At 43.9% G+C, this 11,846-nt stretch overlaps 1 protein-coding gene across 3 annotated transcripts; it reads left to right on the forward strand.

Moving 5' to 3' along the window:
- Positions 1 to 2,517: 2,517 nt before the first annotated feature.
- Zcchc9 (zinc finger CCHC-type containing 9) lies at positions 2,518 to 11,178 on the forward strand. 3 transcript variants are annotated; one of them, XM_052159897.1, is made up of 6 exons: positions 2,518 to 2,617; positions 3,858 to 4,267; positions 6,931 to 7,081; positions 7,231 to 7,323; positions 8,796 to 8,864; positions 10,440 to 11,178. In XM_052159897.1, exons 2-6 carry the CDS (start codon positions 3,884 to 3,886, stop codon positions 10,556 to 10,558), a joined length of 816 nt encoding a protein of 271 aa, XP_052015857.1. In that variant the 5' UTR covers positions 2,518 to 2,617; positions 3,858 to 3,883; the 3' UTR covers positions 10,559 to 11,178. The 3 variants fall into 3 exon arrangements, with proteins under 3 accessions (XP_052015857.1, XP_052015858.1, XP_052015859.1); XM_052159898.1 differs by lacking the exon at positions 2,518 to 2,617 and adding an exon at positions 2,630 to 2,738; XM_052159899.1 differs by lacking the exon at positions 2,518 to 2,617 and adding an exon at positions 3,416 to 3,523.
- Positions 11,179 to 11,846: the final 668 nt, after the last annotated feature.

Below are 11,846 nucleotides of genomic sequence, written 5' to 3' on the forward strand. Positions count from 1 at the left end.
TCTTAACTAAAGAGATCTTTTGAGGTGGGAGAATCCATCTTTAATCTGGGACGCACCTTCCTGCTGGCAGGCTATGTAAAGGACACAAAAGAGCTTACTTGAATTGCCTGTTTGCTCTTGCTGGCATCCTGCTGGTAGCTATTGCACTGGAGCCTGCTTCTTCAGGATTCCGGAGTATACTGAAGACCAGCCAAGACATACAGCCTGCGTTCTGAAATCTAATGGATTTCTGGATCTCCCATTGGTAGACAACTATTGTCGACCAGCTGTACTGTAGCCTGTATGCTAGTCTAATAAATCGTGTGTGTGTGTGTGTGTGTGTGTGTGTGTGTGTGTGTAAGTTCAAGGCCACTGTGGGCAGTATGGGCTGCATAGTGAATTCCATATATACAAAGTAATTCTAGAACACTCCTTTATCATATACATTATATATTCACTTTATCAGTTCTGTTCCTCTATTGAACACCAATGAATGCAGATGCTTTACAATATAAAACTGAAGCATGCCCCTTAATAATGAAACCCGTGGCTCCTCATTTACCATGTTTCTAACTTACACTTTCTCATGAAATGATATATTTGTAATATGTCAATAAGAGAAACAGAATAAAAATATAATCTCTTGAATTATAAGTAATACACCCCCTAAGTCTTACACTGGCATGGATAACTCAATAAAGCATATTTAAAGTGAGTTCAAGCCGGGCAGTGGTGGCCCACGCCTTTAATTCCAGCACTTGGGAGGCAGAGGCAGGCAGATTCCTGAGTTCGAGGCCAGCCTGGTCTACAGAGTGAGTTCCAGGACAGCTGGAGCTACACAGAGAGACCCTGTCTCGAAAAACAAAACAAACAAACAAACAAAAAAGAGTAAGTTCAAGTAGACACTGCCCTGCAGTCTTTCTGAAGAGTAGAGTGCACAACTACAGACTGAGACCTTGGTTCAGAGTTTCATTTTGTTTCTTACTGCCTGTGTGACCTTGACTTTAGCTCTCTGGGCTTATTTCCTTGTCAATCAATGAAGAAAGGAATAGCTATCTCCCAGGATACTGGGTAGAGACACTCAGTAAATAGTAGCTACTAGTAGGAACAGTAACGCTTCCTCATGCATCCAAAGGACTTAGTCTTCCAGTGCTTACTCACACAGAAGTGTTTCCTCACTTCCAGAAATCAGATCAAGGAAATTTAGCGTTAAAAGAACACATTTTTGTTGAATGCGCCATCTAGTGGTATACATTGTGTTCAAGGCTAGGCGTCCACAGAAAATAAAATCTCACACTGAATTTAGTGGGTTGGAGTCAACTGGTTGAGTTCACTAAGTTATAATGTAAGGGGCATTATCACACATTTTTCTTTGTCTTGTTTTTAGAGACAGGGTTTCTCTGTATAATTCTGCCTGTCCTTGTAGACCAGGCCTGCCTCTGCTTCGGGAGTGCTGGGATTAAAGGTGTGCACCACCACACTCAGCCTCATTATCCATCCTTTAAGCAGTTCATTTCCAACAGCTAGAGGATTGTTCTTTTGTATTTTAAAACTTTCTGAAATATTTGTGGCATTTACTATACCAAATCACAATATTTTTCTGACATTGATTTTCCTTTGAAGGAAAATGGGCCCATTTTAGCTCTTTATCCAGCTAACAGGGTAAGGAATGGGAATCAATTATGTGAGAGGCAATCAGGATACAGTAAAACTTACTATACAATCCACTGTTAAAAGCCTCAAAAAGCATGGCCTGGAAGAGGCTTAGATGATAAAATCTTGGAAGCCTTGTAACAGAACATAATTAAAGAAACCGGAGTACTATGCAAGCAGAACAGCATATGTAAATCCTGTTGCTAAACAAGTACAGCGGCCATTTAAGAAAATGGGAGAAGGCCCCTTCGTAGAGAGCTCAAATAGGACAGAAATCGTAACACACGCTCCTCCAGAGTTTGAATATCACCTTAAGAGTGAGAAAAGATGGAAGGGTTTTAAGCTGGAAGGCACTAATTTGATTTGGCGCTCTGATTTACATTTTCAAAAGTTCACTTGTGTAAAATCATCTGGGCAAAATTGCCCGGGTGAGCTGCAGAAATCTGAGGCCAACACAGTGAAAGTGAGACAAGGGACGGGACAGTAGAGACAAAAGGCGAGAAGAGCAGAGGGCCAGAGGAAGTGGGTCAAATATTTAAGAGGAAAAGTGGATACAGTCTGGTTAGTGCGCTGACACCTTTGTGGAGCCTCGGATCTCTCCCACAGTCAATGTCGCTACAATTTGGATTTTTAAAGTCCAGTTCAAAGGACAGTGTAAGAAGTCCTTACTCTTACACAGTGTAAGAGTCCTTTCGTCTATCTCACCCTCTAGACTGCACATTCTGGGACAGCACAGACTGAGCGCTCATCATCTTTGTGTCCCTGGAGTCCAGGGCAGCGCCCTGCAAACGCTACGCGACCCACAAACTTGCACAAATCACCTTTCGGAGTGTAAGATCCACAAACACCTCTCGCTACTCCGGCTTGGATTGCCGGAAGTGACGCGTGAGAAAAGGTGCACTTCCGGTCTCTATGGTTCCCGACTCCATCCGGGGCCGGGCTTCTCTGGTTCGCTGTCTCAGCTGCTCTGGAGGATTCAGACGGGGTAAGGAGCTACGCGGGGTTAAAGTGTGCACGTCTCTGTGCTACCTTGGCCGGCTGGAGCCGGACTCCTGCGGGAGATCGCTAGGACAGCCTGGGATCTGATCGGATCGCCCGGCTCCGTGGTAGGGAGCGGGCCTCGCAGGCCTACCTGGAAGCCCGCGGGACGCGCTGCTGGGGCGGGCATGGAGAAGCGATGCCGCGCGTGCGGAAGCACCGGGGCTGTCCAGCTGTCCCGTGTCACCGTCCTGACACCCCCATCCCGGGTGTGCGGGAGGAGGATCCGCCCTCTTGGTGACCGGGGACCTGTGCACTGTAAAGTGACATACAGCGTCACTCACCGGCCCTGAAGGCATGCTGCAGACTGCTGGCACCAAGGCTTTAAGTTACCTGGCACACAGGATGCTGCCCTGAAAGTGGCAACTCGGTTGTTAGAATAATCCTTTGACTGTCTGGTGTATTCATTCATTGAAGAAAAAGAAACTGTTCTCGGAATTGCTACGTAGCATGCAAAGTAAAATACGCAGTTTTATGTTGGAGCCAAATAATTCGTCTTAAAATACGCTCCTTTAAAACTAGGGTCACATCTATACTCTAAATGAAAACCTCTATTTGTGCAGATTTATTAAAGGTACACAAACAAGATTTCTTAGTATGAAGTTTATTTTACAGTTTGAATCACTAAAATGGGATAATTAAAAATGATTTAAAATCATTGGACAATGGCAGTCACCCTCATTAAATAAGAAAAGACTACCATGTGAGTGCAGACACTTCATAGACTGCCTTTATATATCTACAGGGGGAAGACAGACAGGACTTGTATGTTTACTAATATGCTGTGCATGTTGTTGCATTGAAATGTCAGACTAAGCAAACGGTTCCAGTGACAGCAGACTGGGGCTTAAAGGTATGAAAAGAAATGGCCAGGAAAGCCATAGGGCTTGAGAGGACCATTTACAGTATTTATATATGTTTTCTAATTTAAAAATCATTTGTTGGCAAAATTTTTTCTAGTTTAACTAAGCATATGTCATTGTCTTCAACTGAAATGGAGCCTCTCTGCTCAGTGCCGAAATTACTTTAGAGAAATGTCTACACAGCATACCGCGTGTCTGTGCCCCTACCTAAATGAAGAGTTTTAATGATTTAAAGTTTAAAACATGAGTATATTTGATAGTAATGACCTCTCTGTATAGCTTCAAGTTTTAATTAATTAGTTACTACTTGCTCTTATCTTACAGATTAGTAAAGTACCTCTGATCCAGCCATGACCAGGTGGGCTAGAGTGTCTACTTCAAACAGTAAGAGACCCTTGTCAGCAACATCATGGGAGGACATGAAGAAGGGCTCTGTGGAGAGAGCAGACCAAAACCTTCCAAATCGGAAGCACTGTCCAAGCGGCGGGCTGTCCCTTAGAAACGATGCACCTCAGGCAAAACACAAGAAGAACAAAAAGAAAAAAGACTACTTGAATGAAGATGTGAATGGATTCATGGAGTATCTGAAACAGAGCTCGCAGGTGCTTCACAATGGACAGCTGATAGCAGCCGACAGCCAGGAAGTAAGGGAAGAAATTGCAGAGGCCTTAAAGAAGGACCGTCGCCGGGAAGGAAGGCGGCTCAAGAGACAGGCGGCAAAGAAGAATGCAATGGTGCGCTACTGGCTGTATGTTATTTACTTCTTTGCGTAACTAGAAAGTGTTACTCATTGTTTCACACAGCACAGTGTTTTAACAGAGCCCAATTGCTGCAGTCCTAGTGACGCTTGTAAAGGATTGTGCTTTCTTAGTGCCCCCACACATACACACACACACACAGTATACTGGTCAGTTGTCATAACAACACTATACACATAATAGTATTCCCATATTACAGGCAGAAAACACAGTAGAAGCATGTCCAGGTTAAGTAACTTGATGAAAGCCACTTGGTCCATGCTAGAGGTACCAGTCAAACTGAATTCAAAACCTATGTTTGCCCTGCCACTGTCTTATGGGAATACCTTTTCAAATAGCTGTCAAAAAAAAAAAAAAAAAAAACCCTCTAGATATGGTTCCAATTATTTGGATGTTCTTTGGTTATTATGTAAAAAACATTTGTTCACAAGAAAGAGGCCAGGTCCCTGTAATTCTCTCTACATGAAAGCTAAGGAATCTTCAAGAAATGTGTTTCACAGTGATAGGATTTAGAAGCTAAGGCAGGAAACTTCCCAGGGTGGGAGAGGCCAGGCATTCACATTGGGTAATACAAATTTTTATTTTATGTTTGAGTGTTTGGCAGACATATCCAGTTTGTGTATCTGGTACCCAGGAGACCTAAAGAGAGCTTTAGTTCCCCTGGGATTTACGTTACAGACAGTTGTGAGCTCCCACTCCCTTTTGTGAGTGCTGGGAATTGAACCTGGGTCTTCTGGAATATCACCCAGTGCTCTTAATACCCAGACTGTTTATCCAGACCTAATTCCATGTTTTTATTGTGTATGGGTAGTTGTAATTTTTTGTAAATAGTTTTTGTAATTAGTAAATACTAATTAGTGTGTGAACAATTATTTAGTTGATGTTTAAAAGTTTAAAGTCTTTTCAATGTAAGAAAGTAGTTGCTTTTATTTATTTTTTTTAATGAAACACAAAAATATTAGTGATGATGCTTTTCTTAGCATCTGATATGTCTCGTTGTACTTCTGCTCATGGTTTAAATACCATTCTGTGCTTTTGACCAGTTTTCCACCTAAATGTGAAGTGGATTGTTAGAGTCATTAGGGTTGGGTTTTTTTGGTTGGAATGTTTTTTTGTTTGTTTTAAAATGGAGTCACGTTATATAGCTCTGACTGACCTGGAACTAACTATGTAGACCAGGGTAGCCTCAGACTTAAGGTGACCTCTTGCCCATGCCTCCCAGGTACTGGAGTTGCAGGCATGTGCCACCACACAGATCCAGAGTTCTCAGAAGAGACTTATTTTTGGAAGTCATGTAGTCTGGGTGACGCTCTGAATAACCAGATGTTCCTGTAGCCAATGAAGTCTCCAAGGCTCACTGTCATGAGCAAGCTTCTGCATCTTGTGCTGTGTTACTGGCACGTCCTGGAGTCAAGCATAAGACGGATTCCCTCTTCCCAGAGTTTACTTTGTTGATCTTTTAGCGTCTTAATATTTCCCCCATTTATAACTTCTCTCTTTATAACATGACAACCAGCAGTTACATAGTCTCCAGATTTCCTTTCAGCTTACCACTTTATTAGAGAGAGCAAGCAGTTCAGTGAGATGCGTTGCTCTTCTTCCTGTGAACTCTTACTGGATCAGGAGTCTTCAGGCCTCAGCCTTTGTCCTCACCAAATAGGCTGTGACTTCACTTCTCCTTCATCTAGTCCCACAGTCCCGCTGGACAAGGCGTGGGCCATCACTCCCAGGTACTCAGAAACTCCAGGAAACTCCCACTGTGTTTTGCTGGGCCTGAGGCAGAACCAGACAGTACTAAGTATGCTGGATTATCATGGCCTTACTGGTCTGAAGCAGTTGGCCTGCATAAACCCATTCATGTTATGTCAGAGTCCCCATTTTGAGGAGATTTTCTGTAAAAGTGTTTGTCCAGTGATGACTCGACCTTTTCTGTTCGATAGGGTTCTTCTTTCGTGCTGTTGTCTAACTGTCCTGTCTATGTGAGCACACAGCTAGTCTAGTGATTTCTTGACCTTCCTGTTGTTGCTATGACTGTACACTTGCTAGGCAGGTCAGTGGAGTGCTCCTCAGTGCTGCCCTGGACACCGTGGGTCTCAGATGCTTCTCACCCATACTTTAATGATGCTTTGGTGCCTCCCAGCGCTGGTCAACCTTGGCTCCTGGGCCGGCTCCACTCAGCTGCTGTAACACAGTGGCCTGCACTGCTTGACCTCCCCAGATAGCGCATGTCTTGTCATCTGACTCACAGTGGAGACACTGAACCCAGCTTCATCCAGCTATGAGATTTAGAAATACAAGTACTGATTAGCTGTCGTCTGACTTCTAGGAAGACCCCTCCCCAAACACACCTTTTGTTTTCTGGTGCAGGTGTCCTTAGTAAAAGATGTATGATACATACTTACTCAATCCATTTGAACTATTACCTCCTACAAAGCCATTTTGTGACTGATATTAATAGATCTCCTATGATAGAAATGGCACTTGACTTTTTGGGAATGTGGAAAGTGCTTTCTTCTACAGATACAAACTGATGCTTTAAAAAAAAAAACTTTAAAATGCAAAATAAAGACTTTTGATAAAATTTAGTAAAGGCAGGAGCATAGTCTAGCCATGTTGGAAACTCATATTTTGTTTTCCAGGTGTGTTTCCACTGTCGACAACCCGGCCACGGCATTGCTGACTGTCCGGCTGTACTGGAGAGCCAGGACATGGGCACCGGCATTTGTTACCGCTGTGGGTCCACAGAACACGAGATGACCAAGTGCAGAGCCAACGTAGACCCAGCGCTCGGTATGTTCTCTCTTAGCTTCTTGTTTGGTGCTGAGGGAAGGTGAGCTTTGGTCAAGAGATGTCTTTTCTGTTTACAGTGTTTTAAAGTAATGTGAATTATACAACTTGTTATATACACAGTAAAATAATGAGAAGGTTGAATCTTACAGGTGAATTTCCTTTTGCAAAGTGTTTTGTCTGCGGAGAAATGGGACACTTGTCCAGATCCTGCCCCGATAATACCAAAGGAGTCTATGCTGACGGTAAGTGCCGTTACCCTCACGTCTCAGACATATGCCCCATTGCTCAAAAGATCTGACATATTTTATATGTTTTTTTAATAAATTGTTGAAAAGATGAAACTTTGAACGCCTTTACCCAGTCCTATTCTGTGCTTGGCTATTCATGCACCATGTTTGATTTATTAATAAATCAGGAAAAGCTATGGCATTATTCTTAGACTCCTTGCTATGGCACTATTGGTGAGAAAATATCATCTGTGGGTGTTTAAGCTCAAAAGAGGCAGAGAATTTCAATCTCAAATTAGGAAAAGATTTGAAAATCCATGCAGTATGCTGATGTCATCGCTGGCCCGCCGTTGTGCTAGAGACGATGGTATGTGTTGTCCTGTTTTGTTGTGATATCTGTGTTGGGAATTTCTTCTTCCTCATGAGCTGGGCCTTCATGTAACTTTCTTGTGTCTGGCTCACCTAGTGTCTTAAGAGCCTGTAAGAAACACTGCTGTGTCTGGAGACCTGCGAAGGAGAGACCGAAGGAGAGACCTGGCGCCGCTGGCTCCTAGGCATCTCTGTGGCCCATCTTGAGGTCCTTTCCCCCAAGGGTCCAGTGAAGACAAGTAGCTCATGGAGTCAGTCTCAACACCTCTCTCCAGCTGCAGTCTTTGCCAAATTAGTGAAGTGGCCTTGCCTCAGATTGTCACCTGTAAGATGGAGATAAGGAAATTTGGACTTATGGATTCTAAGATCCACTTTTCACAGCTTTATATCTGAAATCAGAATGTTTCATGGTGGGTCCCACGTGATTGGCATCTTTGTTGCCTAGTGACGTAATGACAACACTTTACGATCGGTGGCATCTTACTTAGATCTTGCTCAGTTACATCCTGTGGGGACATTTTCTGATGAGGCACTTCACACAAGCATGGTTATGAGAGGCCTGATTATTATGCGACACACCCTTGCTAGAACAGCCACACGTTGTGGCTCACCGTCCTGGAATGTGGCTTCAATTAGACAGACCGGGGTTTTCCCAGGTTAGCAGGATAGGCAGACAGAAGGCACTGACACAGATTTGCCTGAGTGAGTGACAGCTTGTCTGACCTATCATGTTGACTAACTTTTTGGGGGCCACTGGATAGAAACTGTGGGTGCAAACATGTACCCGCATCCAAGTTTTGTCCCCAGGTGAAAGCCCCACCCCTTGGCTCTCTCCATGGGTCCCCTCCAGACTTCTGCGCCTTCTGCCATGTTCCTCTCCTCCACTTCTGTCTGTGAAGTCAGGGTTCAAGAAGCAGAGGCTGGTACCAATGAATGTTCTGAAATTCAGGAATGGCAAATGACTTACTAAAAGGAGTAGTGACACCCACCCTGCTTCCTGACTTCAGCTACCTTACAGTTAGCAGGGATGTGGGATCAATTGAGACATGAAATGGCCTGTCAATGTTGCAAGCCCTGTCAGGATGATATGGTACTCAGTGACTCTGTTCTTTTACTAGGTGGCGGCTGTAAACTCTGTGGCTCCGTGGAACATTTTAAGAAAGATTGCCCTGAAAATCAGAACTCAGGTGAGCTCCTAGGCCTCCACTCGTAAGGGGTGTTCTCCCTGCTCTCGCTGAGTTCCATCAGTGACAGCTCAGAGGCACTGGTGAGTGCACACAGCTGCTTCTGCACTGTGACAGGGCCCTCGCCACCTCTCGTGGGCAGTCAGCGCAGTCCTGAGTCCCTGAACGCAAGGTCTGTTCTCAGGGAAAGGGAGCTCGTAAGCTCTGTTCTGAAAGGCATCTCACAAGCCTTCCTGTTTGCTCAGAAATGAAATTAATTATATGAGGACTTATTTTCTTACTTAGCAAAACTATATTGATTCCTAAGATAAAACTCAAATGCAAAATTAATTTTCAGAATTCATAAGCCTGAGTGTCCTCTGGTACTTTGCTTTGCATGTTCCCAAATGGTTGTAAAACGCTGTTAAACTTATTAAAAACGTGTTATCAACACAGCATCTGCTGGTACTTTTTTCTAGTGAAATATTAGCCTTGATCATTAAGACCTTTGTAAGTGTTCACTGCGGCATGCAGCAGACTTCTGAGGAGGGAGGGATCATTATTCCCTTAGCTTGCCACTATTAGATATCAGAGAGAGAGAGAATCGTGTGTTAAAGCAAGAGAGGCTTGGGGAAGGGATGGGTCCCAGGCACGAGGACCTACGTTTGGCCCCCAGAATTGACTAAAGCACTGGGTGTGGTGGTGCATGCTTGTAGTCTGAGCGCCAGTGAGGAAGAGGAAGGTGGATTACTGGGCCTTGCTATGCAGTCAGCCTCACAGCTGAGCTCCAGGCCAGGGAGAGACGCTATCTCAAAATCAAGATAGGTGGTGTTTGTAGAATGAATGACACCTGGTTATATTCTGACCTCCCTGTGCACACACATGTGCATGTGCGCCCCTACACATGAGCTCACATACATACACACACCAAAAACAGAAGTAAGGAGAGGCAGCAGGACACCCCGGAGTGCCTCTTAGAGGAAAAACACGTTCCTTTTCCTTTTCTGTCGTCCGAGCTCACAGCTGAGTCCTCCGAGTTTTGACTCTCTGGCCCAGATGCTTAAATGTGAAAACCAGGAGTTCTTGTTTATAACCCTGTCTAGAAGATCATCTTTCTATGGGGTAGGCAGTGAGACTGAACTGATGAAGTGGGATTTGACTTCTCCCTCCCGGGAGGATTGCCACTTCCCAAATGGCAGAACTGACAAGCAGATGCTGCATAATTTTGCAGGTGGAATCTCGCGCATTTAAAACGGAAGCCTCCTAACGCTTGCTGTTCATGGGCTCTGGGAATCGCTAAGTCCTCGGTGATGAACTCACCCGGGGAAGGAGTGAGGGAGCTCTCTCATCAGGCTGTGCATTGCAAAGTAGCTGCTGCATTTCCCTAATTGGGATGAGAAATTGCCTGTGGTACTCGGAAATCAAGGGTTCTAATCAATTACAGAATTGCTCACTTTTCCTGCAGTGATGCGGTCGTCTCTCCTTGTGATTATTCATGTCAAACCTAGTTCCTTCGCTAAACCGATACCACTCTAAGTGGAAGCATTTGATTACTGTTGTTTTTATGTCTTGATTTTTTTTTTTTAAATCCCTCTACAGATCGGATCATCACAGTTGGTCGCTGGGCAAAGGGAATGAGCGCAGACCATGAAGACGTGCTGGATGTGCCCAAACCGCAGAAACCTAAAACCAAAGTGCCCAAAGTTGTTAATTTTTGATAAGAATTGGTACAGTTGTTAATTACCATCTCAAGGTCACTTTCCAAAGTAAGCCTTTAGAGATTAAAGCTGGGTGCTTGTGGAGGCGAGCCTGTGTCACAGACACCTCTCTGTCTGACCTCCACGGGGCAGGCTGCCTACAGTCTACCATGGAGTACAGGGTGGTTAATTATAGTGTGTGTGTGTGTGTGTGTCTGTGTGTGTGTGTGTCTGTGTGTGTGTGTGTGTCTGTGTGTGTGGTCTGTCTGTCTGTCTCTCTATGCCTGTGTGTCTGTCTGTATTTGAAACAAATTCTACATAGCCCAGGTATGTAGAACTATACAACCCTGCTTCGGCATCCAGAGTGCTGAGATCACAGGCAATGCGCCTAAGAGCATATTTTAGCAGATGGAACTTAGAAATAACTAAATGCCTCTATACCTGATTGTAGCAGTCATCACTATAAATGTAAATTATGAATCAAAATTAGCCCCTAAACAAAGCACATGCCTTTCAGCTTGTGAATAAATATTTTGTTATATGCTCTTAGTTCAGAGTATCAATTTATTGTAATAGAAATGTATTTATATGTTGCCACAACATCTGTAATTTTAATACTGAATAAAATTATATCAGCTGTTTGCCTTTGGTCTTTGTTGAACTGGTCATTGTTACTCTCACTCTAGAGCCCGTTTACAAACAATATTGTTTCCAAAACTAATAAAATAAGAGCCTTAATAGAGAGAAACAGGGATCTGTTTAGTTTTGATACAAAGAATTGGAAATTATTGATATTAAAATTAAAGAGTACTCCAGCATCACAGCTCTTTTTCGCCTTCGTTTTTTCAAGAGAGAAACTCTAGCCAGAAAGTCAGCGTGCATTTCTCAGAGAGAGTGACAGCCTGGCAGACTGTGTTCTCCCCCTCGCGCAGTGTTTGCCTGTGTAGACGAGTCAGGGTGTGATGGAAGGAAGCATCACCATAATAGAGTTAGAACACTAATCAGAGGCCCATTAGCTTCTTTGTCTGCTTTGATGAATACATGCATATTTAACATAGATTGCACAAGCCCTGCCACTGTCACTGTGTAGCAACATAACGGGATGACTGGTGGTTTCTGAGTTCCATCTCAAATTCTACCTGATTGAATCCGTTTGTAACCAAAGGAAGCAGCTGTGATTAGTTCCTGATGCCTCAGAAGCTAAATATTTACCAAATAAGAAAAGAAACACGGCCTCTGTTTCCATGTCTGCACGGCTTAACAGTTCTAGCCTTAATAGGAGCTGCTCTTGTATTTTCGGTGAGGGAAA

The sequence above is a fragment of the Apodemus sylvaticus genome, chromosome 16 (assembly GCF_947179515.1).
Source record: "Apodemus sylvaticus chromosome 16, mApoSyl1.1, whole genome shotgun sequence".
NCBI lineage: Eukaryota > Metazoa > Chordata > Mammalia > Rodentia > Muridae > Apodemus > Apodemus sylvaticus.